Raw genomic sequence first — 26,489 nt, 5'->3', positions numbered from 1 at the left:
AAAAGTTAATGTATAAATTACACAGTAAAATTAACCCTTTTTATTGTACATGCCTGAGAGTTTTGACAAGCATATGTAGTTGTGTGACACTACCACAATTAAGACAAAAGCTTCCAGCAGTCTTTAAAATTCCCTAAGCCACTTTATAGTCAGCCCCTCCCCCGCCCGCGGCGACCACTCCCCTGCCTGTCCCTTTGCGTGAACGTCCAGTGAATGGGGTCACACAGCGTGGAGCCTGACACCTTAGGTACAGCTGTGCATCCGTTTCTGGGAAGCCGTGGGTGCCCACAGGGCTAGGGTGGTGAGAAAGTAACCTACTCCGGCTAAGAGAGTAATCCGAGCCCGATAAGCCAGACGCAGAGACGAGTCTGCTGCAAAGTTAACAGGAGTCACGCTGCGGCTGGAAAGTCGGCTTGCTTCGGCGGAGAAACTCGTTCTTTAGAATCCCAAGCTGTCAGAACCTCTGCTGTTTGAAAGTGTGTCCGTGAGAGTAACATACCCGACGTTCGCCTGTAGGATCTTGGTCGCTTTTACCTGCCGAAGCAGCCAAGTTTCCACCCAGCGCAACACAAAGCTGGTTGTTTCCAGGGAAACCGGAGCGGTTCATTTGTGGTCCCGCCGCGACCGTAACCTGGGCCCGGCCAGCCTGCGGACTGAAGCCCCAGCGAGGAATCCTCGCGGACCGCATGGCCGCGCCCCGAAGCCCGCCCAGGACGACCCCTCCCCCGGACACCCCGCCCCGGGCCTCTGGGACCGCTGGACCCGCCCCGGGGGGCCGTCCGCCCGCCCGAGGACCCCGCGTGCCGGCTGCCCGCGCCACTGCCTGACAGCGTCCTCACCGGCCCCGCGCCTGCATGGGCTGCGGTCGCGCTCCTCCGTCGGGCCGCCGGGCGCAGAGGCGAGCGCCCTGTCTCGCGCGTGCAGACCCGGCCCCGCGCCGGCCGTCCCCGTGCGCGGCGCCGTCAGGCAGTGGCGCAGGCAGCCCGGCACGCGGGGTCCTCGGGCGGGCGGACCTGGGCGGCGGCGGCGGCTGCGGCGACGGCAACGGCGACAGGACGAACGGCGGCGATGCTGTGGCCGCGGCTGGCGGCGGCCGAGTGGGCGGCGCTGGCCTGGGAGCTGCTGGGCGCCTCGGTGCTGCTGATCGCGGTGCGCTGGCTGGTGCGGCGGCTGGATAGGCGGCCGCGGGGCCTGGGCCGGAGCGGGCCCCCCGACCCGCCGCCCTGCGCGGCCGCGGGCCCAGTCCCTGATCCAGGTAAGGCAGGTCCGCCGGTGGGCCCGCGCCCCTCCCCGGCCTGGATCCTCAGCCCCCTCTTCCCCAGCCCGGGACCCCCTCCCCTCCCCTCCCGCCTCCCGGGGCTCTCCTCCCCGGCCTGAGTCGGGGGTTCTGGGAAAAGACCTGGAGTAAAAGTGACGAGTCCTCCGCGCACAGACGGTGGGAGAGAGTAGAGGGTAGGAGCCTGGGTGCCGCGTCTGTGCGCAGTTTTGCTGGTTTGACCCCCTGATTTGACTGAGAAGACCGTGTGCGCCCTGCGCGCTTCCGGAACGCGCCTTCGTTCAGTTTTCATTCACCCTCTTACCCGCAAGTCTGGTTTCTTCCTGGAGGATAAGCAAGAGCTCAAGTACCCTGATAAGATGAAATTTTATTAGCAGAAAGCATAGTTGATGACCTACCTTGAACTCTGAGGGCTAAAGCCGTCCTTATGGGTGACTTAGTTTTTACAGCTGAGGAAACAGGCTCCAGGAAGGTCCTGCTCGTCAGAGATGACACAGGTCCAAGGCAGAAGCCAGGTGGGGACGTAGGCCTGTTGACACGAGGTCCAGCTTGCCTTCCACCCTGTTGAGATGCTGATTGTCCTACCTTCTCTCATCCCCTTAAGAAAGTTTCAGGTGGTACTTTTAGGAAACAGCATGCTCAGTTGTCCAGTTACACTGTCAACACCGTGCCAGAGAACCCAGCGAAGAACGCCAGAGTCGAAAGGCTTGCAGACCCTAAAGCTAAAGGACGTGTGAGGCCAGTGGGGTCTGGGGCTACGAGATTAGAGTTTCGAGTGACTTATTCATTAAATTCTTTTTTGATTTTTAGCTTTCATTTCTAAGTCATTAATACAGAGCAAATAAACACATGTGAAAAGATGTTCGACATCACCAGCCAGTAGTGAAATACAAATCGAACTTACAATGAGATACCACCACACACCTATGAGAATGGCTAAGATAAAAAATACCGACGACATTTGGTAATGCTGGTGGAAATGCTGAGAAACTGGGTCTCATTTACTGCTGGTAGAAATTTCAAAGGTGCAGCCATTCTGAGGTCAGACTGCCAGTTTCTCAAATAGTCGAACCTGTACTGCACTCCTGCGCATTATCCTAGAAGGACGAAAACTTATTTTCACACAAAAACCCATATGCGATTGTTTATAGCTTTATTTGTAATTGCCAAAAACTGGAAACAGCCCAGTTGTGTCTCGAGGGGTGAATGGTAAAACTGGCACCTCCGAGCTGTGGAATGCTGCTCAGCAGTGAGGCAGAACTGTTGATCCATCAGCAGCTTGGGTGGAGCTCAAGGGCATCACGCTGAGTGAAAAAAGCCGGTCTCAGAAAGTCTGTAGTGTACAATTCCATTTATGTAACATTCTTGAAACGGAAGTATTATAACGACAGAGGACAAGTCAGTGGTTGCCGAGGGTAGGGGACAGTGGCGGAGGTTGGATATGACAGTAAAAGGTCAGCAGGAGGGAGATCTTTGTGGTGATGGAACAGTTCAGGAACCAGTCATGTCCATGTGAAGCTATACGTGTGATAAACGATCATGGAATTACATACAGAGAGCCACAAGAGGAGAGTGGCTGCAGAACCTGGTGAGGCCACGGTCTAGTTCGCTATGCTGCGCCAGGGTCAGCTGCCTGGTTTGGATGACGCACTGCAGTGTTTACGGTGTGCCACTGAGGGAAGCCACGTGATGGGTCCACAGGACCTCTCTGTACTGTTTTTCAACTTCTTGTGTTTATTATTATTACAAAATAAGCAGTTAATGAAATCCACTTAGGTTCCCCAACGTTAGTATCTTACATAATCACTACAAGTAGGAAAGCCAGGAAGTATTATCCAGTCTGCAGACCTACCTCAGTTTCCTATACCTGTACCTTTACATCTCTGTCTGTCTATCAGTCAGTGGATGGAGGTCTGGCAGACACTTCTAATTCCAGCCCAGGGTCAGCAAACTGTGGCCCACGGGCCAGATCCTGCCCGCACCTGTTTTTGGAACACAGCCATATTCTTCCTTCTGAGGCTCTTGAGTGTTTGGGGGGACTTAGGCTCACAAAGACTCAAAATTTACTCCCCAGCCCTTTACAGAAGTTTGCTGAGGGCTTCTCCCTTCTCAGCGAGGAGACTGGCTCTCATTAGCCACAGTGTATCCAATTATTTGCTGGTTCCTAGAGCACACATAAGATAGCTTCGGAATTGCTCACCTATACCACTGTGAAAACCCACCTGCCAGCTAGAGTATAGTGTTTGTCTGTCCTTCCTCTGTCTTTACCCTTAGAGGACGTGGTCACGTGCTGTTATCTTTCAGTTAGTACGTTCCTTCTCTCCCACTCATTATGATACGAACTTGTAACACCCTTGAGCGAATTTGTTTTGGTTTGTGTTCCACTTGGGGGTCTCCCCCTGTCTATTTGTTTATCCACGTATTTTTTGAGTATGTGAATTAAACATGCTTCTAAAGGTCAGAACATGTAAAGGCGTATTCAGAAGTGCTGCTCCCCCTGCCCTCTGTCCTTACTGTCTGGTTCACACCCTCCCCTGAAGCTAAGCAGTCTCATTATTTTCTGCTTTATCCTTTGTTTCTTTTCCACACGTGAGCAGATACTTGTTTATTGTATTAAGAATATTAGTAACAGGGTGTCCCTGGTGGCGCAGCGGTTAAGAATCCACCTGCCAATGCCGGGGACGTGGGTTCGAGCCCTGGTCCGGGAAGATCCCACGTGCCGTGGAGCAACTAATAAGCCCGTGCTCCACAACTACTGAGCCTGCAAGCCACAACTACTAAGCCCATGTGCCACAATTACTGAAGTCCGCGTGTCTAGAGCCCACGCACTGCAAGGAAGAGCAGCCCCCACTAGCCGCAATTAGAGAAAGCCCCGCACGCAGCAACGAAGACCCAACGCAGCCAAAAATTAAAAAAAAGAAAAGAATATTAGAAACAGAGTGTACATGTTTGTCTTTATTCAGGTTGACTTTCTAGCATGCTATGTATTCTCCAAGGCTGATAAGTCTGTATTACTTGATAACTTCATAGCCCTAACTGACATTAATGGATAATTTGTCAGTGTCAAACACATCCATTATTTTATCTAATTCTCATTACAAGCTAGGAAGTAGAGCTGTTGTTATGTCCTTTTTATAGATGAGGAAACTGTGGCTTAGAGTTACATAACTTGCCCAAGCTCACCCAGTTAGTGATATAATGTAATGTAATTGTTCCATTTGGGGCTTGCTTGATTACAAGGACAGAACCCCCTCAGACTAGCCTGTCTTAAAAAGGTAGCTTTTAGGACTTCCCTGGTGGTGCAGTGGTTAAAAATCCGCCTGCCAATGTAGGGGACATGGGTTCGAGCTCTGGTTTGGAAGGATATCCGAGGTGCCGCAGAGTAACTAAGCCTGTGCGCCACAACTACTGAGCCTGTGTTCTAGAGCCCGCGAGCCACAACTACTGAAGCCCGCGTGCCTAGAGCCCATGCTCCGCAACAAGAGAAGCCACCACAATGAGAAGCCCGCGCACCGCAATGAAGAGTGGGTCCTGCTCGCTTCAACTAGAGAAAAGCCCACTTGCAGCAATGAAGACCCAACACAGCCATAAATAAATAAATAAATTTACTGGGAAAAAAGGTAGTTTTTGAGTAAACACACAGGGAGGGTATGCAGAAGAGAATATTACCAGGATTGGGTGGATTCCTCTCTGTTTATTCCTGGCATCTGCCCTAGTCGCTCCTACCCCTCAGACTTTGCCTTGCATGTGGCTTCAGCCTGTCCTATACGTTTCATATCAGTTCCTTATCACTTCTGTTGCCCTTATACCCAATATTCAGAGACTACCCTTAGGGGTGCTCCCTGAGTGGAATCCTGTGGTCAGTTGGCCTCCCCCTTCATGTTCTTTGGCAGCTCTAGAGGGGGCTGTGCAATACATTCACTGTTTAAAATAAGTAATAGCCATTTTTGAAATCTTGGAGGGGGGAGGGTGGTATCATAAAAAGTTATTAAAAAAGAAATATGCAGAAATTTCCATCATCCAGCTGCAAGTATTAGGTATTAGTATTTTGAGTCTTGTTTTATCTGTCACTGCCCCCTCTGTTTTGCTCTCCTGGAGTAATTTAAAGCCAATCCTGGGATATCCTATAATTTAATCTGTAAACACCTCCTAAAAGCCTCTACTCTAGCTTCACTGATAAACAGTATTAATACGTCCAGTTCTTTCTTGATCGCCTCTTCAAGTCTGTCTTCTTTCTCACCTGTCTTTCAATCTCTGTTGTTACTCAGGTCCCATTCTTGGCGTACTGGCCATGTGTGTTCCTTGTTATCCCTGGGTTATAGCCACCGCCTATGGGCTCATGACTCCCGGAGCTGTTTTTCTCACTCTGAGCTTATCTTCTGAATCTCAGACTTGAAAATCAGAATGCCCACTTGATGTGCAGTGGGTGTTTCTAATGCTCAACGCCTAAATCCCCATTTGTTCTTTCATATTCTCTGCCTTGGGCAGAATCTCTTTCTAAGCGTCCAGGCTGGAAACCTAGGTATTATCTATCGTAGGCTGACTGCAATCCCTCAGACACCCCCCCCCTCACCGACCCCAGCATCTAATCTGTGGTCGAGACATCCTTTTTCTCTAGTCTGAGCACTCATCTCCAGCCCCATTAACTGCAGCAGTGGCCTGTACCCTGTCATTTCTTACCTTCTCCCCAATTCTGGCTGACCATGCTTAAACCTCTACCCCATAGATTTAACTGCTCTTTCTGTAAATATACTGATTAAAGCTCCAGCTGCAGTTCACATCCGCTTGCTTGGTGGCTGAATACCTTGAACAAGTTTACTTAGCTTCTCTGATTTAGGATCTCCATCTGTACAGCAGGAGTGAGCAGTGGTGAAAAATCTCCATGTGGAGTTACCGTGAATTTTAAATAATTTCGTGCAGGCAGGGTGCTTAGGACAGAGCCAGGCATGTGGGAAGCCCCCCAGACGTTAAACATTAGCTGTTTGTTTTCAGTATTAGCAAATGACTGTGGAGCTATCTGTATGCTCTTCTGTTTAAATCTTTGCATAATTTCTCATGACTTATGAAATAAAGTGCAAATGTATCCGTAGGATAACTTTCTGCAGTTGGAGTTTTGACGCATATTATCCAGTTGCTTTCCTGGGAATTCGTTCCTAATCACACTACAGGTGACAGCTGATGGGTGTGCCTGTTTCCCCAGCATGCTGACCTCCCTAGAATGTTGGTGTGATCAGATCATGTCATGACACTGGGCTGTAAGATTCTTGTCCGAATGAACCAGACACTGCCTATCTTAATCTTGTATAGATTGTTATAAATCCGGAAACAAAAACCTAATGAAAATTCTCATAGAAAGTTCATAGACTCCAGAGAATATGGGGAAATAGTGGATTGAAATGAAATTTTGAAGCCAGCTTTTTTTTTTTTTTTGGCTGTGCCACGAGGCTTGCAGGATCTTAGTTCCACGACTAGGGATTGAACCCCCTGCAATGGAAGCATGGAGTCCTAACCACTACCGCCAGGGAATTCCCTGAAGCGAGCGTTTTTGCCACTTTTTAAAAATTGAAGTATAGTTGATTTACAATATCATATTAGGTTCAGGTTACAGCATAGTGATTCAGTATTTTTAGATTGTACTCCATTAAAAGTTAAAGTTATTACAAGATAATGGCTATAATTTCCTGTGCTGTACAATCTATCCTCGTTCCTTGTCTAGTTTATACATAGACATCTCTTAATCCCATACCCCTATCTTGCCCCTCCCCTCTCTTTTCTCCCCACTAGTAACCACTAGGTCCCTAAATCTGTGAGTCTGTTTCTTTTTTGTTGTATTCACTAGTTCGTTTTATTTTTTAGATTCCACACATTCGTGATTACACACAGTAGTTGTCTTTCTCTGCCTGACTTACTTCACTCAGCATAATACCCTCCTTGTCCATCCATGTTGCCGCCAATGGCAGGATTTCATTCTTTTTTATAGCTGAGTAGTATTCCATTGTGTGTACACGCCACATCTTTATCCATTGATCTGTTGATGGACACTTAGGTTGCTTCCATATCTTGGCTATTGTAAATAATGCTGCTATGAACATTGGGGTGCACATAGTTTTTCAAATTAATGTTTTTGTTTTCTTTCTAAGAGTGGAATTGCTGGATCATATGGTAGTTCTGTCTATTTATTTATTTAATTTGGCTGCATCGGTCTTAGTTGCAGCACTTGGGATCTTTATTGCAGCATGCGGGACCTTTCGTTGCGGTGCATAGGCTTCTCTCTAGTTGTGGCGTGAGGGCTCAAGAGTGCATGGGCTTAGTTGCCTGGCGGCATGTGGGATCTTAGTTCCCTGACCAGGGATTGAACCCACATCCCCTGCATTGGAAGGCGGACCACCAGGGAAGTCCCTATTTGTAGTTTTTGAGGAACCTCCATACTGTTCTCCATAGTGGCTGCACCAATTCACATGCCCACCAACAGTGCAGGAGGGCTCCCTCTTCTCCACACCCTCTGCAGCATTTATCATTTGTAGGCTTTTTAATGATGGCCGTTCTGACCGGTGTGAGGTGGGGCCTCACTGTGGTTTTGACTTGAAGTTCTCTAATGATTAGTGATGCTGAGCACCTTTGCATGTGCCTGTTGGCCATCTGTATGTCTTCTTTGGAGAACTGTCCATTCAGGTCTTCACCTCCTTGGTTAAGTTTATTCATAGGCATTTTATTCTTTTTGATGTGATTTTAAACGGGATTTATTTTTTACTTTCTCTTTCTGGTAGTTCATTATCAGTGTATAAAAAAGTAACAGATTTCTGTGCATTAATCTTGCATCCTGCAACTTTGCTGAATTCGTTTAAGAGAAGATGTACTTTACAGCCATCAGATTGATTTTTGTTGTCTTGGGCCTAGGTGAAATGACAATGGATACCATCTTGGCTCGATTGAAACTCCTGAATCCAGATGACCTTAGAGAAGAAGTTATCAAAGCTGGATTGAAATGTGGACCCATTACATCAACCACAAGGTTTATTTTTGAGAAAAAGTTGGCTCGGGCTTTATTAGAGCACAGTACACTGCCTTCGCACCCTCCAGACCACGCCACTGCAGGTGCCCCAGCCCTGGGCCAGGACACACAAAGGGTTGTGAAGTCTGCGGTAGGGAGCCCGGCTGAGCGGGTCAGCTTTTCTGAAGACAGAGAGTTTGGTTATAGTGTGGGCTTGAATCCTCCGGAGGAAGATGCCGTGACGTCTGAGACCTGCTCAGTGCCTTTCAGTGCCTTGGCCGGGGTCGGCAGCCACAAAGCCATGCTGCGGGCCTCTGCAGAGCCGCCTCTATACTATGGGGTGTGCCCAGCGTACGAGGACGCCCCGGCGAGAAATGGTAATGTGACCAGCGCCATGGTTCTTACACAGGTGGTGCGTGGACAGCAGGGGGAGAGGGGTTTTGAAAATCACAGACTACAGAGGAGAAGAAAGAAGACTTTAAACACCATAATCTTATCACTCCAAATTAACCATTGTTAGCATTTTTATATAGTATGTTCCTGAATTTTTTGTAAATCTATATAGAAAGTTTTAGAAATTAAGAAAATTGGATTCTGTGGAGATATACTTCACTTACAGATATTTATGGGCTGGCTCCATTTTTTGATTAACCATCTCCCTCCCTTTTTTTAAAAATAAATTTATTTATTCATTCATGTATTTATTTTTGGCTGCATTGGGTCTTTGTTGCTGCACGCGGGCTTTCTCTAGTTGCGGCGAGCGGGGGCTACTCTTCATTGCAGTGCGCGGGCTTCTCATTGCGGTGGCTTCTCTTGTTGTGGAGCACGGGCTGTAGGTGCATGGGCTTCAGTAGTTGTGGCTCGCGGGCTCTAGAGCACAGGCTCAGTAGTTGTGGCACGCGGGCTTAGTTGCTCCATGGCATGTGGCATCTTCCCGGACCAGGGCTGAAACCCACGTCCCCTGCATTGGCAGGCAGATTCTTAACCACTGCGCCACCAGGGAAGTTCCTCTCCTCCTTTCTCCTTTTTCCTTTTCTTTCAAATTCACTGTAACCTGACCACCTCTTATATTAATGAATGCAAATGGCCAATGAAGGTATAAATAATTTTCAACATTAAAGAGTTGTAATTTTAAACAAGACTAAAATAGATAGGATTGGAAAGAAGTAATGAAAGCTTGATGTTGATCAGAATGAAGTTGCATTTTGTAAAACAAAGTATATATGATGTATACATTTTATAGTCTGTAAAGTAAAAGTGAAATTTCTTCCTCCCCACCAGAATCTTACTCTATAGAAGTAACCACTTAATAAGTACTTTTGTGTATCATTCCTGACCCTACTTACTCTGTTTTATTCGTATATATAAATTTACATTATTTTTATTTTTAATATATTTTAATTTAAATTTAAGAAAAAAATATATCTGTATGTATGTACATTGTTTTTATTTTTATAAAATTGGTAACTATAAGTGTCCGGTCAAAAGGTATGCATTTTTAAAACTTTGAGGGCTACTGCCCTCCAAACGGTGTTACCATTCACTGTGGATGAGAGAGTAACTTTTCCAGTCTCTCTGCTATACAATATGGAATGTACATTCTTATCTATCTAAAAACAGAAAACGGGCGTCTTGTTTCTATTCCATCAACCATACTGCATGTTATTAAACTTCCCTTTTTGTCTTTCAAATAAGGGAAATCTCTATCTTGATTTAGGTCTATTACCTTTTTTTTTCTTTTTTTCCTTGTGTATTTCATTCCTGTGACTCATGTATTTTGTAACTGGAAGTTTGTGCTTCTTAATTTCCCTCAACTTTTCCGTTAATCCACCCACCCACCTCTGGCAACCACTTGTTTTCTGTATCTGTTACTCAGTTTCTGTTTTGTTTGTTTTGTTTTTTAGATTCCACATAAGTGAAATCATATGGTATTTGTCTTTCTCTGTCTGACTTATTTCACTCAGCATAATACCCTCCTTGTCCATCCATATTGCCGCAAATGGCAAGACTTCATTCTTTCTTTCTTTCTTTATTTGTGGCATGCGGGCCTCTCACTGCCGTGGCCTCTCCCGTTGCGGAGCACAGGCTCTGGACGCGCAGACCCAGCGGCCATGGCTCACGGGTCCAGCCGCCCCGCGGCATGTGGGATCTTCCCGGACCGGGGCAGGAACCCGTGCCCCCTGCATTGGCAGGTGGACTCCCAACCACTGCGCCACCAGGGAAGCCCCTACTGACCTTTTTTTTAAATAAGTAAATAAATTTATTTATTTTTGGCTGCATTTGGTCTTCGTTGCTGCGCGCGGGCTTTCTCTAGTTGGGGCGAGCAGGGGGCTGCTCTTTGTTGCGGTGCATGGGCTTCTCATTGTGGTAGCTTCTCTTGTTGCAGAGCACGGGCTCTAGGCACGTGGGCTCAGTAGTTGTGGCTCGCAGGCTCAGTAGTTGTGGCTCATGGGCTCAGTGGTTGTGGCTCGCGGGCTCTAGAGCACAGGCTCAGTAGTTGTGGCGCATGGGCTTAGTTGCCCCACGGCCTGTGGGATCTTACTTCCCTGACCAGGGATCAAACCCACATCCCCTGCATTGGAAGGCAGATTCTTAACCACTGGACCACCAGGGAAGTCCCTAGTCATAGTTTTTTACTTACTTTTTAAAATTATTTTTATTTAGATCGTTAGTCCAAAAATTTTATTTTTTGGTATGGAATAGTATCCTTGGATATAAAAACTACATATACAGGTACAAGATATGTATCATTTATATCCATGTACATACATATGACCAAAGTTATTGTGTTCTTTTCACTAAGTAAACCCTTTTTTCTTGAAGATTAAAACTCTGAAATATTAATAAGAGAAAAACCAGACCACTGGCTAACAGTCGTTAGTTACCAAACCCAGGGCTTCAAGTGTGAACTAAGTGACGGTGGCTGCAGTTCCTCGTCTCTGCTTTTCCCACACAGAAAGGATTCATGTTTATGAAGACAAGAAGGAAGCCTTGCAAGCTGTCAAAATGATCAAAGGATCCCGATTCAAGGCTTTTACAAGCAGAGAAGATGCAGAGAAATTTGCTAGAGGAATTTGTGATTATTTCCCTTCTCCAAGCAAAACCTCTTCACCACTTTCTCCTGTGAAAACAGTGCCGCTCTTTAGCAGTGGTGGGTTAAGAGGTAAATTGTCTGGCATTACTGTCAGATTTACTCCTGGGTATTTTGTTCCCTCTTTCCTGGTAACTAGTTCTCTCCACCTTTGAGAGCAGCCTGGTTTGCTGGGAACAGAGAGCTGAGGCCCAGGCCATGGAGCAGCTGGAGGAGGGTGGGTCAGTAGGCTGGTCTGGGTGGAGGTGGCAGGGGCCAAGTGGGTCAGGCAGCTGCTGAGGGGACCGTGGGAGAAGCCGCAAAAGGGCCTCCATTGCCTTCTGTCCTGTCCCCTTTGTCACACTCTTGTCCCTGCGGCCTGTTGGGTTCAGGGCCTTTTTAGGTGCTGAGACCTTTCTACTTCCCCCCGTGAAGCTACACCTCCTTCTAGGACTGTGGCACCTGCTTGGCTGCAGACGATTCTGCGGTGGCTGAACCGTCCAGCCAGAAAGCTGGCCAGCGCCACTCCCAGCTCAGGACCAGGGTCTTGTGAGGGGCCTTTGCTGTCAGCATCGTACAGAACCCCGGCATCCCAGCCTCGTCTGGTCCCCTGCACTCCATGGGCTCACGGCTGCTCTGCTCCCCAGGCTGGCTGGGGCTCCCGAGGATGCGCCTTTCCTTGCAGACGGTTGGCCTTGGATCGAGAGTCCGTGTGCCACCTCACGGAGGCCAGAGTGATTTGGGGCGCTTAGAGGCCCCTCACACTTGGTGAAGGTTCCTCAAGATAGCCTTCCTACCTCCGCAGGTGTCGTGATTCGGCAGAAGTCCCTCCTGGCTCCCTGCCTTTCTGGGGGTGCTCCTGGCTCTTGGAAGGCCCCTCGCGAGTGTGGGTGGCGTCCTGGCCGCGTGCCCTCGCTCTCCTCCCCCGCCTTCTCCGCAGAGCCCTCCCCTCGCTGCTGCGGGCTGGGACACACGTCCGCCTGCTGTGGATCAGCTTGTTTCTTACTTTTCACTGCAAGGAGATCGCCAGCCTCTGTGGGAAAGATTTTCTTGCCCTCAGTGAAGCGCATAGTGGATGATGAGGAAATGTGAACTTAAACGTTCTTCAATTCTGTCTCTTGACAGATGGGTCGTACTTGTCTGACTCAGAGGCAGCAAGCAAAGAGCGAGCAAACAGCTACAAGAGCCCTCGCACACAAGACCTCACGGCCAAACTGCGGACGGCCGTGGGGCGGGGAGAGGGGGGCGCCTTCTCCGACCTTATCTGGAGTAATCCCCGGTATCTGATTGGCTCGGGGGACAACCCGACCATCGTACAGGTGAGCCCGCTTCCAGCATCGTAGCATCAAGACTGCGGCGATGAAAGTGAAGCCCAAAACCTGTGGTTTTGTTCCAGGAAGGATGTCGGTACAACGTCATGCATGTCGCTGCCAGAGAGAACCAGGCTGCCCTGTGCCAGCTGACCCTGGAGACGCTGGAGAACCCCGAGTTTATGCGGCTCATGTACCCGGACGACGAGCCGCATATGCTGGAGAAACGCATCTGCTACGTGGTGGACCTGTACCTCAACACCCCTGACAGAGTGGTGCGCCTCGTAGCCGGGCTCAGGGTGGAAACAGTGTTTGGGTGTTTGTTTACCGCGTCTCTGCACTGCGTCAGCTCAGAGGAGATGTGCGTTTGTTGAGGTCAGAGAACTCAGAAAGATACGGTTGGACCCAGACCTGCTCACACGTGAGAAGTGCACCCCGCTGGCTGGCGCGCCGGGGTCCCAGCTGGGGTGGAGCCGTCCCCAGGACACGTCCCTCCTGGCCTTTGTTCAGAGAGTCCCAAGCTGATAGGAGGGTGGGCGGGTGCCACAAAGCTAAAGGGAGAAGGACGTAGGAAGGTTTTGGTGCCTTGTAGTCTAGTGTCCTAGATATGTCTTTCTTTAAATTTTTATTTCATTTATTTATTTATTTTGGCCGCGTCAGGTCTTAGTTGCGGCATGCGGGATCTTTCGTTGCGGCGCCCGAGCTTCTCTCTAGTTGTGGCATTGGGTTTTTCTCTCTCTAAGACGCGTGGGCTCAGTAGCTGCAGCACGCGGGATTAGTTGCCCCGTGGCACGTGGCATCTTAGCTCCCCGACCAGGGATCGAACCCACGTGCCCTGCATTGGAAGGCGAATTCTTTACCCCTGGACAACCAGGGAAGTTCCAGTGGGGAGATGGTGCACAAAGCTTAAGTAAGGATTCTTGAAACAGAAGAGTTTTTACATATTTATATGAGGGAAAACCCAGAGATGGCTGAGAACCAAGGATTGTTTCTGAGAGAAACCTAGGGGTGTGAGAAGTCGTGGTGGGCAGGAGAGGGAATTTTAAAAAGCCTATTGTATTATTTCGTAACATACTGAATATGATACATTGAACCCCAGAACTGCAAGCAAGAATAACTTCTCAATTAGCAAGAAAGAAAAGGGGGAATGGAGATAAATTTGGCCATGCTAGCAAAATTAAAGAAGGGCATAAAAGAGAAAACGGTAGCTACATGAAAGCAATAGTAAGTGTGAAATAGGGCAGAAGGAACCAAATCCAAGTGTATGAGACTAAGTGTGAACACAATAAGGCTGTGCGACACTTCAGTCGGGAAGTGTAGCTCCTACACGCGATGCAGGACACGTGCCCGGCTGGAAATAGTCTTCTCTTAACGCCTGCAGCGCTTGTTGAAAATACGCATCTGTGGATCCACAGAGACCGCTGAATAAATTCCTGAAACTAGATGTTACCGGTCACATCCCCTGACCATAGGCGCTAAGAGTAGGAATCGCCTCGAGCGCCTGGACTGTGCAGCAAGGCCGGGGCTCCCCAGAGGGTGTGGTGCGGAGGGAAAGCGGGGCCACCAGGCGTGGCGGGAGGGCCCACAGCCTGCCGGCTGCGCGGGAATGGGGCAGAGGCTGGGGTCAAGTTGGCGGGGCTCGGAGCAGGTTAGAGAAGGACGTTGTGTGGGTGAGGGAGAGGGGTGGCCAGGAGGAAAGGGGTGTGGGGGGCATGTTGCGGTCTGATGCCCTGAACGCCGAGTGGACGCGGCTGCCCCGATGTGCAGCGGCCCCGGCCCCGTGGGGCTGGCCGGGAGCTGTGCCGATGCTGGAGCCTGGGCCGCAGGGCTGGAGGCGACTCAGGTAGACCATGGACCAGGAAGCGCCTGACTGGAGCATAGCTCTGCTCGTTCTTCCTGTGCCGTCTGCAGCTGTGGAAGGCCGGCCGGGGGTGCTGACAGGGCCTGGGTGGCCCACGGAGCCCCGGCGGCTGACTGTGTGGGAGAGGGAGTGGTGGTGCCGACAGGATGTTGAGGTAGCGAGATGCCCCTAGAAGGTGTGGAGCAGGGATCGGAGCCGGCCTGAGGGTATTTGCTTGCACAAGGCCCCGGGGTCGCCTAGTGGAGTGGGGGCTGGAGCTGGGGGAGAAGCTCTGGGCGAATGCAGCATGGCGTCCGGAGGGAGGGACCTGAGGGCTGGAACGTGCGGTGGCCGCAGGTGGACTTGAGCGAGTTCTGTTTGGGATGAGCTGCCTCTGAGCCTGAGGCTGTCCAGGTGAAGGTGCCGGAGGTGGTGGTTCCACAGCTCGGGGGCTGCTGGCCTGCGGGCAGCCCGGGGAAGGATGCCACCAGGGGCAGGTCCGCACTGGAAAACCCCGTGAAGTCAGGAGGGGAGAGTTTCGTTTGCTGCAACACTAGCGACTAGAGAAAGTTCTCAGCACAGACCGGATCGTGGTCTTTGCTTCATTCTGGAGATTGTCTTCATCTGTTTATTTTGCTTTTGTTTGTTTGTTTTTTTTTGTTTGTTTTTGTTTTTGCGGTACGAGGGCCTCTCACTGTTGTGGCCTCTCCCGTTGCGGAGCACAGGCTCCAGACGTGCAGGCTCAGCAGCCATGGCTCACAGGCCCAGCCGCTCCGCGGCATGTGGGATCTTCCCGGACCGGGGCACGAACCCCTGTCCCCTGCATCGGCAGGCAGACACTCAACCACTGCGCCACCAGGGAAGCCCTATTTTGCTTTTTGAACATTGATTTTAAGACATTGTACAGGGCCCTGAGTTGTTAAAGCTGCCATTTGCTGAGCAGGTGTTACACCCTAGCTCTGTTGTAAGCTTCCCACAGGCACTAGACACGCAGGAACTGGGACGTTGTGCCGGGCTCACGCCCTGGCATAAAGTGGGTGTGTGCTAGCATGCCAGTTGCTTTTCAGTTATAAAAGCACTGTCTTTTTATAGTCTTTTATTTTTGAGTGTTTTTGTTTGATTGTTTGTTTTACTAAATACCTATTTTTACCTTGAAGCAAAAAAGTGTGTATAAGAAGTAAGTGTTCTTCCTTTTCATCTCTCTCAGGGCTACGACACACCATTGCATTTTGCTTGTAAGTTTGGAAACGCAGATGTGGTCAATGTGCTCTCTTCACACCCTTTGATTGTAAAAAACCCAAGAAATAAATATGATAAAACACCTGAAGATGTAAGTACCTATTAAAATGCTATTACTACATAGTGTTAGAAATGAAAATACATAAAATTACAGTCTGCGATCACAGCTATTGTGACCACGCAGGTAACTCTGTGTGACTGTGTGTGCCTTGTGGCACACCTTAGAGCCCTAATTGTTGAGTAAGATGCACTCTGTGAAGACGCTGCCTCTGTAAAGCCAGGAGGGAGTGAACTGCCTGTTTGCTGATTTTATTTTCCTGAAACTGGTGGTCAGGTTGTTCTCAGCAGCTCACTGTCTTTTGTCAAGTTCCCTCTGTGAGTCCTTCAGCTGACCAGGGTCAGAGCGAGCAGAGGAGGTGGCACTCACGCTGCTGCTGCTGCTGGTGAGGATGGTGGTGATGAGGATGGTGCTGGTGAGGATGGTGGTGACTGACTGATGGATGGTGGAGATGGTGATGATGGTGGGGTAACGTGCTGGTGAGGATGCTACTGCTGAAAGTAGCTGACATGTGTTGAGCTCAGTGTGCACCAGGCGCTGTCCTGAGCCCCTCCCCGGTACTCTCACCTGGCCCGTACAAGCCTTAGGAAACAGGCCTTGTCATGATCTGTCAGCAGTTGGGCACATGTGCCTTAGAGAAGGCAGAGGTACCTCTGTGCAGTGAGGTGGAGAGGAGAGTGGGCCTGAAAAGAACTGGAAGATGGTTAATTTGTACCAGGCATTGGAGTTGTGAGCTGGCCTGGACCTGCCAGCCCTTTGGAAGTAGAATCTGTAAGGTCCGATTCTGGCAGTGCCACTTCCTCTGTAGTTGCTGGGATTATGTAAGTCGTGCCCACTTCTGTAGAAAGTTTAGAATACAGGTAAGAAGGATAAAATTTACCGGGCAATTCCGCAACTCAGAAATTACCATTATTTTGCATAAATCTGACTCAACTTTTTGTGTGCATGTGTATGTGTATTTTCTCAATATAAAGTGCTATTTGGTAACACGTTTTTAGAGCGTTGGACATCTCTCACAATCAGTTACAGAATTTAAAAGAAAATACTTGCACTACTTGAAGGGTCCACGGTGCGGTTATAGTTTGTTTCTGTCACAGGCTGGCAGGAGGTGGTAATTTTGTGGTTCCTTCCTTCTTATTTTAAGGTTATTGGTTCTTTTGTTTTTTTTTATTGTTTGTAGGTAAAATGTTCACAGTTCTCTAATGGCTGAGAACATCGATTCCTGTAGTTGCAAGGATAAAACTTGTGTTCGTGTTAGATGGGAGTTGTATATCAACCCAGCCAAACCATAGCAGACAGGCTCCTAGCCAGGGAGGCGCCCAGACCGAAGGTGCGGGCGTGTCTGCATCTCTGCTCTGACTTGATGGTGCACCTTAAGATTTCCTTTCCTTGCAGAAAATTAGGAAATGGAGAGCAGCATGAAGAAAGAAGACAAAATTCGCCTGTAATCTCAGAGCTGGTTCTTCTTTGTCCTGGCCCCTCGAAGCCGTTACAGAACGAGGAGGGTTCCGCTGTTCCACACGCGTTTTTATTGTGGCCTTTATGAGATGCTCAGCATTAGGACACTACCCTTGTTTCACCGACTTTACAACTTGCCTTTATGAAATCATTTTAACGATAAGATGTGATCAATCAGATTTAGAGCGTTTACGTACTCTGTCTTTTTAAAACAGGTTATTTGTGAAAGAAGCAAAAATAAATCTGTGGAACTGAAGGAGCGGATTAGAGACTATTTAAAGGGTAAGTGGGGAGTGGGTGCCCGAAGTGTGGCCCACGGTGGGGGACGTCCTGGGCGGCATCTAGGCCAGGCCTTGTGTGCAGGAGTGAAGCGGGGGCTGCTGGGAGCCTCCGAGTTACCCTGTGCTGCACCTCCCGCTCCTGGGAGACCGACTTGTCTGTCATTTGTCTGTTGCTCACGGCCTTGCCCCTCGACCTCCGCGGCCCTCTTCCTCGGGCACAGCCTGCAGGGCGGCGGGGAGGCGGGAGGGACCTGCCTGGAGCCCCTCTGCCAGCCGGTCCCCCGCCCTGTGGCCTCGCCGCCCCGGATCGCCACACTCCAGGCCGAGGGCCTTTCAGACCGTGGCCTGCGGGGCAGCGCTTCGCACTCGGCTTTCGGGGCCTGGCGCCTCTGGACCCAAGCTCCCGGCTCGCAGGCCGCAGGGGCGCGAAGGCAGCCAGGGGCGGGAGGCATTTCCCAGCCCTTCCTCTGCCTTGTTTCCGGGCAGTTTGAGGAGTTGGCCCCGCGCGCTGGATGGCCTGGCCTCGGATGCTTGAGGCTTTTCGGCCTCCCCCGTCTGCCCGTCCTTACTTCTCTCTCGGCTGCCATTCCTACCCGACTCCCCGTTGGTCTCTGTTTAGTGCAGGGGTCGGCCAGGCCTGCGGTGGTGCCCAGCAGCCACCACTGTCGCTCGCCCGATGTCTCTGGGCCTTTCCTGCCCCCCGCCCCATCCCTGTGGCCTCGCTGCCTTTCTTCTTTCCAGGTTGTGATTCTAGGTCTGTTTGGAGATGGGTGTTCAATGATACAAAACTGTAACGTACAAAACAGAAGAGGGAGCTGGGGAGGGAGGGGGTCAAACGTGTCTTCTTTGTAATGTTCCTCTGCTTGGCTTCCGCTGCTCTGGTTCACAGGTCCTGCCTCGTAAGAACCTGGGGGTGAGCAGGTGTTTGCCGCCCCCCCCCCGCTTCTTTTTACTTCCCTGCAGAGGAAGAACGCAGGGCTCGTTATGTGCAGGAGTCTGGCGTGGACTGGCCTCTTGCCCGGCTCCTTTGGCTCCGGAGCTGTGGCAGCCTTTTTATTCACCGTTAGCATCGCTGACTCGCGTGCAGAGCCCGTGGGGTAGCAACCGCGCTGTTTCCCAGGCTGGTTCCCAGGTGCCTGACATCCACTGGGTGTGGGGCTGTCCACGCAGATGGTCCAGCCCTGGTGTGTTTCCTCTCCCAGGTCACTACTACGTGCCCCTCCTGAGGGCAGAGGACACGTCTTCTCCCGTGATCGGGGAGCTGTGGTCTTCAGACCACCCAGGCGAGGTCTCTCACATCGGCCACGGTGGAGGTGGCCCCAGAGACCCCGTTCTGACCCTGCGAGCCTTTGCAGGGCCCCTGAGTCCATCCAAGGTGAGCATCTGTGGAAGCTTCTGGAATAGCTCCTGGCCATCCCACCAGCATGCTGGGTTGTTCAGCCTTTTGCTTTGTGTTTGGTCCTGGAGACCAGGACCCCAGAGAGTTGTCAGTGAGGCTTCAGAACTTCCCTGGAGAAACGAGTGTCTTGACCCTGTTCTTTCTTTCTTTCTTTCTTTTTTAACATTTATGTACTTATTTTTAAATTTATTTTATTATTTTTATTTTATTTTTGGCTGTGTTGGGTCTTTGTTGCTGCACATGGGCTTTCTCTAGTTGCGGGTAGCGGTGGCTTCTCTTGTTGTGGAGCACAGGCTCTAGGTGCTCAGGCTTCAGTAGTTGTGGCACGTGGGCTCAGTAGTTGTGGCTCGTGGGCTCTAGAGCGCAGGTTCAGTAGTTGTGATGCACGGGCTTAGTTGCTCCGCAGCACGTGGGATCTTCCCGCACCAGGGCTCAAACCCATGTCCCCTGCATTGGCAGGCGGATTCCTAACCACTGTGCCACCAGGGAAGCCTGCCCCTGTTTTCATTAGCCAGGGCAGGTGTGTGATGAGCCGTGCTTCCGAGAAGCGAGGTTTAACTGGGCTAACGCTCCTCACACCAGCGTCACCTGACTCCCCTCCCCCAGGTGCCCATGGCCCTTCGCACACCATATTGCCCAGGTGGCTAGGCTGTCCATTCCAGGGTCCTTGGATTTGTACTGTCACTAGGAAACTTCCATTTGCAGACTCCGGTGTTCACCTTCCAGACTGAGGTACTTCATACACTGACCTGTATATAATCTTTCCTCTTAAAAGAAAGTTATGGGCTTCCCTGGTGGCGCAGTGGTTGAGAGTCTGCCTGCCGAAGCAGGGGATGTGGGTTCATGCCCCGGTCCAGGAAGATCCCACATGCCGCGGAGTGGCTGGGCCCGTGAGCCACGGCCGCTGAGCCTGCGCGTCCGGAGCCTGTGTTCCACGACGGGAGAGGCTGCAACAGTGAGAGGCCCGCAAAAAAAAAAAAGAAAAGAAAAGAAAGTTGTGACTATCGATAGTTAGTTCCCTGAAACTATAAAAACGTTAGGATTAGATTCAGCTGCATGAAATACCGAAAGCACAAATATTTATTTTCCTGTCATGTGATGGGAAGGTGACTCAAGGCCCTTGGGGTGACAGCTCTGCAGTGTCTCCCTCGGGGCCTCCTGGGTCAGCTCTGATCCTCAGCCCAGCCCAGGCCTTGCCAGGGTCCCTCCTGGCCTCACCGGGACGCAGCCATGGCCCCTTAGCTCCAGGGCAGTGGGCATGTTGCGCGCGCTGGGTTGGTGGGGGAGGGCTGCCTGGTGACGTGGATGCCTAGCGCAGCTCAACACACTTCTGTTCTAGGCAGAAGATTTTCGCCGACTCTGGAAAACCCCGCCTCGAGAGAAAGCGGGCTTCTTCCACAGCGTCAGGAAGTCTGATCCGGAGAGAGGCATCGAGAGAGTGGGAAGGTACTTAAAGGGCACGAAGTGACAGAGGGCCAAGTGCTGGTGTCACCTCACGTGCTGTGCCCTCGTGTGCTGACTGGGGCTTTCAAAACAGCAGTTCCCAGAAAGCGTTGACTGGAGACTTTTAAGGCCTTTTCACTAAGGTCTAATTCCTTGCGAACGTGCCCCCTGCAGCTTGTGCAGCAAAAGTCTAAAACAGTCCCTCCCGGGGGTGGGGTGGCCGAGGGGCATGACAGTGTGTGGGAGAAGGTGCCGCCATGGAGAAGATCAAACACAAGAGGGGGGCGTGGCCAGAAGCTGCTAGTGAAAGAAGCCCCTGAAAAGTGTTTTCCACAGTTCAGAAGCTAATTTACAGTGTGAGCAAATAAAGCTTAATTGAATCATTTTGGAACTTTTTCTCAAAATATGTGCCCAGCCTTAGGTTTACGACTTGGAAGTGAAAAGGACCTCTAAATGTTCACGTCTGGCCCAAACCCGAATCATCTCCGACTTTGTACGGTTTCATGAGAACCAAACTGTCCTGTTAGTGGAGTTTTACCGTTTGCCCTTTTTGATGGCTCGTGAGTGTCGCGCGAGCACCACACTTCAGCTGGCGCCCCCTTTCTCCCTGTGGCCCTGGCTTGCTCTGTAACAGGGTCCTACCCAGTGAGGGGGTGCTGCTTCAGGAAGTGGGGTGCGCTAATTCAGCCCCAAATTTAGGAGAACATGGACTTGTAGCCAAGGTTGCAGGTGCCGTTTTGGCACTTCCAGTGTCAAATGGCCCTTTTCTGTTTAGTTAGTTCTGTGAGTTTTTCTTCTGGCCTCACAACTGGTTAATTTGCTTTATTCTTACAGGCAGCTGGCTCATGAGCTGGGGTATCCCTGGGTCGAATACTGGGACTTTCTGGGCTGTTTTGTTGATCTGTCTTCCCAGGCGGGCCTGCAAAAACTAGAAGAATATCTCACCCAGCAGGAAGTGGGCAAAAAGACCCAACAAGACATGGGGGAAAATGCCGCCTGTCTGCAGGAGGACGCCTCAGCCCTCGGTAAGAGCATGCAGTGCGTCCGCGGCCGGCGGGACTGGCAGCCCGTCCTGTGGCCGCATCCGTGGCAACCAGCCGGCTTCCTTCTCCTTTTCCTGCCTGTGAGGGGGAACAGCTGGGCCTGGAGCCTGGCATTCTGTCTGCGGGCTCCTGCTTGCCTTTCCCAAGGCATGTTGCAAGTGGTTTTCTGTCGTGGAATCTGAGGAGGGAGGAGGCTTGGAATGCGGGAGTGACTCGTCGCAGGGTTTGCGCTGTGCGGGGTGACACCCCACAGCCCCCATCCATACCGTCTCTCCCTCACAGCCCGTCACAGGAAGTGCAGCAATTCCATCTCCGTGAGGGCGTTTCTAGATGAAGATGATGACATGAGCTTGGAAGAGATCAAAAACCGGCAAAACACAGCCCGAAACAACACCCAGCCCACGGTGGCTGCTTTTGGAGACTCGGGGTGTGACATCCTTCCCTTGGAGCAGAAGACAGACCTCATAGAAGCCTCAGCCCCGACCAGTCCCCGCAGCAGCAAAAATGGGTTTTGCAGCCCCCCGAGTGACAGCAAGACCCTGGGTGGGAAAAGGCCAAAGGCCCCAAGTGGGGAGGACGCCTTCCTGTCACCTGTCTCCGGCTTGACTGTGGAGTTTGATAAACTGAATTTGCAGAATCTACAAAGTAGCTTTTCTAATAAGACACCCCGTCCAACTGTGAAAACTAGAGATAAGAGGATCCTGACATCAAGAGTGAACCCAGCAGAAAGTGACATGTTAGGACCTCTTGCTGCTGACAAACTCGGGAATGACCAAGGAAGGACAGAGCACGGAATGTCAGCTGGAATGGCTGACATGTGCCTGGACCCCGACAGTCCCACGCAAGAGGCCCGTCACGGTGGCAGTTCTGAGCCCTCGGGGGTCCCTGCCTCGAAAGAGTCCGTCCAGAGCCTCTTCCTTTTTGGGTATGAGTTGGGAAGCACACACACGTCGAGGGGCAGTGGGCACGGGCGCCACTGTGTGATCCCCAGACAGTTCCCTCCACCCTGGCCTGCCTGACGGGCACTTGTGGTTCCGTCTCCCTCGCGAGTCTCTGTGGCCCCTCGGGTGTCCTCCAGGCCGGTGGGAGATGGCGGTCTCCTTGCTCACTCGTCCTGCAGCCTCTTTGCTTCCCACAATCACTGAGCTGTCCTGTGGGTTTAGTTTGTTTTTGGAAGAAAGGTCGTCTTGGGGTCGGTCTCAGTTGCCCGGCTGATGGCCCGTCCCACCTTCTGCTCCATCATCCTGGAGGGGGGGTACGCAGAGCGCATCTTCCCAGCAGGGCTGGGGCCGGAGTCTCCTCCCGCGGGCAGTGCGTCCCCCCCGCTGCCTGGATGTCGGCCGGACCGCCGGAGCCTGCGGTGGCGGTGCTGGGCCCTCACACACGCCTCTGTTGCTCTGCTGGTTCTGAAGGGGGCGGTGGCGCCAGGTGCGTGTGTGGTCACGGCTGTTCTGCTTCTCTCGCACCTTCTAGAGAAGAGCCGTCAAAACTGGATCGCGATGTTCTGGCGGCCCTGGAGTGTGCGGACGTGGACCCTCACCAGTACCCGGCCCTGCACAGGTGGAGGAGTGCCGTGCTGCGCTACTCGCCCGCGGACAGACAGAGGTACCTGCAGCCCGGCGGACGGTGTCGCCAGGTTCACGGGGGAGCTCCCCGCCCTTGGCCGGGGGTGGCGGAGCAGAAGGGGTGCTGCTGAGAGCTGAGGGGGGCAGGGTGGGGCAGCCAGGGTTCCGCTCCGGTCCCGCGCCCCTCGTGCGGGACGCCGTAGTGTGAGCTTGCAGTCACGTGGGAGGCGTCTCTTCCCGGAGCCCCAGCGGTCCCCGGGTCGGGGGCGCGGCTCCGGTCTGTGGCCTCTGCTCTCCCCACCCCGCCCCGCCGTCCCTGCTGACCGCCCGTTCTCCGTTTCCTCAGCTGGCCCAGCCCCTCGCTGAAAGGGAAGGTGAAGTCTCAGCTGCTGGACATCGGTGGCCCTCCTAGCGGCGGCAGCCCCGGGCGCTACAGCCCCGCTCGCAGGGGCCACCTCCACCGGATGGCCCAGCTCGCCACCTTGTAGGGCCCGTGCGCGCTGCTGGGGCGGTCAGCTTTTTCTTTGGGTTTAAAAAAAAAAAAACAAAAGGAAAAAAGGAACAAGGAAAGGTAATGTGTTTATTGCTAAAGTTTCACCCAGAAAAAGAATATCAGTCCTCGTTTAGAGGGTAAAAGAATTCTAGAAGATGCAGGTGTCCTGTATAAAATGTCGCTTTCTGATACTTGGAGAGAAGTGGGTGAAAGCGAACTCAGACGCAGATTTCCTGGAAACCGTCAGTGTGGTGGCGACAGGCTCGTTCGCTGCCCCAGGGGCACAGGAGGGCGCCAGAGAGGCCGGGGCGCCCCGCGGGCCCCCGTCCCCCGAGAGTAGCTGCACTCACTTCAGCTTTGTTCCTAAAACACAGGTGACTTTCGTGCCTCTTCCTTTCCTGGGGAGGGTCTTTGACTTCCCGGCTCGTGACAGAAAAGCCTCTCTGCTTTGCTGCTCAGCCCCGCTGGTTAGACAGTGGCGAGGTGGGCATCCAGGAGTGAACGAGCCTTCAACGTGTTGGGGACTTGCAGCGACACTTACAAGTTGAGTCATTTAAGTGAGTGACCAGAGGATGAAACTAGCTTTTCTCTTGGAAAAAGTCTAGCCGTTGGGAGCCATGCAAATAGTCACACACAGCTCCCTCACCAGCAGTCACTGGAAGGTGATTTCCTTTTCACCAGCACTTGACCTTTCACAGTGCACCTTATTTAGCTGCCAGTGCAGTGGTAATAAAATAATCTGAAAGGCGTTGCCTAGTTTCGAAATGTACCCCATATTTTAGAACACATTTCAGTTGGATTTGCTTTATGAAAGAGCATTGCGTTTTGGTACAGAAAAGAAAGGTTTACTTTGGAGGACGTATCTGATCCCAGCTCCGTTCCTTTAGTGCAGTTTGTCGTCCCTCCCCCTTGGCTGTACCTGCTGGAGGGTCTGCGCACAGAGCTTTCTGTGCCAGGACGCTGCAGCTGAGCTGAGGGCTGTTTCTCTGGGTGTCACCAACGACTGCTCACAGCGGTGTTCTGGGGACACTGCCAGTGTTTTATCCAAAGTGAAAACTTCTAACGCTTCTGCGGAGTTCAGTGCCTTTTGTAAATCTCTTTTGGTTTTCCCGAACTTACTTTTTGAGAATATACAGGGATAGCAAGTAGACGTGAGATTTTTTTAGTTGTAAATATTCTGAATTTAAATTTATGTAAAAAAAAACCCAGAAACTTATTTCTTTCACACGATAACGAGAGGCAGGTCAGGAATATTGGAACCAAGATTTGGATTTTAAAATTCAAAAGGTTGTTACACAGGGTGTTTTCACTTGTGTAGCAGACGACTTAAGCCTAAGACAGAAAAATACATTCTGTTCTAAAAACCAAATGGCATTTAAAAGACATCTCTATTCTCAAAGAAATCAGAACACAGATGTAGTCATAGTGATGATCTGTTTTGTCTAAAATTTGACTGTGCCGTCCTATATATTTTTGTAAATATTCAGATGGAAGCTAAAGTGATTTGCCCGTATTTTGCAGACTTCTCCTGTTTTCTGAAGTTTAGGCCTTCTTTGACTGTTTCTCCATTTGTTTGTATAAGTTGGCCCCGGTTCCACTGAATGCATAGTCATGTGTCCTGTGGTGATTTTGTCTTTTTAAAACTACTTAATGAAATAAATCATTTTTAAAACCATGCGGTCATCATTCTGAGCTTTCAGGAAGACCTCTCTCGCCTGTGCCCAGGCAAAGTGTCCTTTTTAGCAAACTTTAAAGCAGTGTTTTGGTTAAACAGAACATTGATCTGAGAGTGGTTTATCTGCTGTTTGGGGCCCTTTCCTTCCTAACAACACGGTTGTGAAAAACCTTGGCATCAGTTCAACTATCGAATATTTTATAACTGCCCTGGGAAATGGGGAACCTTTTTGTGACATTGACAGTGTGTCGCTTCTTCAGTTGGGAAGAGGTGACAGGAACCCTCTGAGCAGGGGGCAGCGGCTAAGGTGCCACGGGCTGCATGCAGGCGGCTCCAGAAGGTTCCCCGCTCCTGGATCCAGACGGACCCTCCGGGATAGTGTTTGGATGTTTCCAGAGGCATTTGCAGCTCAGAGGGAACAGCTGTGGGGTGACTGCCTCGTCAGGTGTCCCCAGCCGGGTTTGCCCCCCAGGCTGCTGGAACCGCGCAGGTCTGTGTGCGCGCAAGGCCCGCAGGGAGGGGTTTCTTCTTACACGTGCCCTCGGCCTCTTTCCTCAGCCGTCTCAAAAGAAAGAAAATATTTTGGAACAAACAGCAACACGGTCAGTAGGAACCACTACTGTTCCCACTGCTGTCAGCTCAGGATCCCTCCTGTCACACGGGCTCTTGGGGTGGTTTTCCACCTTGGTCAAGCTTAGGATGACGTTCCCCACGTTTCAGAAGTTCTCGGTCATCTGTCCTACCTCGGGGCGGTTTCCAGTGCGACCTCCCTGGGCCCCTGTAACTAACTGACCCCGTCCAAACACCACTATCCTGCTCCTGGGCTCCTTTCCTGTTTCTAAAATGCTGCCTTGCTTCTCAAAGGTCAAGTGTAAAGGGTGGACACGCCACAGAAAAGCCAGGTCTGCAGACAGGACAGCAGGGTGGCCGCGCAAGCCCGAGGGTCCAGGGGCCCAGGGCCCGGCCACGGGGCCTCACAGCGCCCGAGGCCAGACACGGTGTTGCCTCTGGCTTTTCTGGTCTCAGCCGTTAGCACAGCCCCGGGTGACTTGTCTCAACTATTTCGCAGAATGGTGTGTGCCTGCTGGTTTTACTTACCGAGCTCACTGTCCTGGGTCAGGGCCTCTCACTGAGGTCCCTGGCGGGCAGACACCCTGCAAAACTGTCAGCCCAGGGCGCACAAAATACCGGGGAAAGAGCCTTCTGCCCAATCTGTCTCAGCAAGTTTGCGGCTGTTATGCTGCACAGGCTTCCTGCTTCCTTTAAAACACTCACAATTAGTACTTTGAAAAACCAGTAAAACACAATTTCATTTTGTAGGTATTTCCAAAATTGACAGAAATGGATC

General features: G+C 51.3%; 1 protein-coding gene across 4 annotated transcripts; it reads left to right on the top strand.

Annotated features, from left to right (window-relative positions):
* The first annotated feature begins 1,059 nt into the window (after positions 1 to 1,059).
* ANKLE2 (ankyrin repeat and LEM domain containing 2) lies at positions 1,060 to 25,158 on the top strand. Of its 4 annotated transcripts, none has more exons than XM_082853137.1 (13): positions 1,060 to 1,255; positions 8,174 to 8,644; positions 11,224 to 11,430; positions 12,463 to 12,656; positions 12,734 to 12,922; positions 15,695 to 15,817; positions 17,458 to 17,524; positions 18,726 to 18,898; positions 20,262 to 20,368; positions 21,200 to 21,390; positions 21,691 to 22,333; positions 22,882 to 23,013; positions 23,320 to 25,158. In XM_082853137.1, the coding sequence occupies exons 1-13, from the start codon at positions 1,069 to 1,071 to the stop codon at positions 23,459 to 23,461; spliced, it is 2,826 nt and encodes a 941-aa protein (XP_082709263.1). In that variant the 5' UTR covers positions 1,060 to 1,068; the 3' UTR covers positions 23,462 to 25,158. The 4 variants fall into 4 exon arrangements, with proteins under 4 accessions (XP_082709263.1, XP_082709264.1, XP_082709265.1 ...); XM_082853138.1 differs by having other exon boundaries at positions 22,882 to 23,044; positions 23,320 to 23,499; XM_082853139.1 differs by lacking the exon at positions 11,224 to 11,430.
* Positions 25,159 to 26,489: the final 1,331 nt, after the last annotated feature.

The sequence above is a fragment of the Leucopleurus acutus genome (genome assembly GCF_964270905.1).
Source record: "Leucopleurus acutus genome assembly, chromosome: 13".
NCBI classification, from domain to species: Eukaryota; Metazoa; Chordata; class Mammalia; order Artiodactyla; family Delphinidae; genus Leucopleurus; species Leucopleurus acutus.
This window is presented reverse-complemented; position numbering and strand designations above follow the sequence as displayed.

What these genes read in the sequence shown, in the direction of transcription:
- ANKLE2 (XM_082853137.1), top strand. Translation starts at nt 1,069, where the DNA reads ATGCTGTGGCCGCGGCTGGCGGCGGCCGAGTGGGCGGCGCTGGCCTGG. An exon ending in TAGCAGTGGTGGGTTAAGAG is followed by an intron (nt 11,431 to 12,462) that starts GTAAATTGTCTG and finishes GTCTCTTGACAG; the next exon opens with ATGGGTCGTACTTGTCTGAC. An exon ending in CAGAGCCTCTTCCTTTTTGG is followed by an intron (nt 22,334 to 22,881) that starts GTATGAGTTGGG and finishes CGCACCTTCTAG; the next exon opens with AGAAGAGCCGTCAAAACTGG.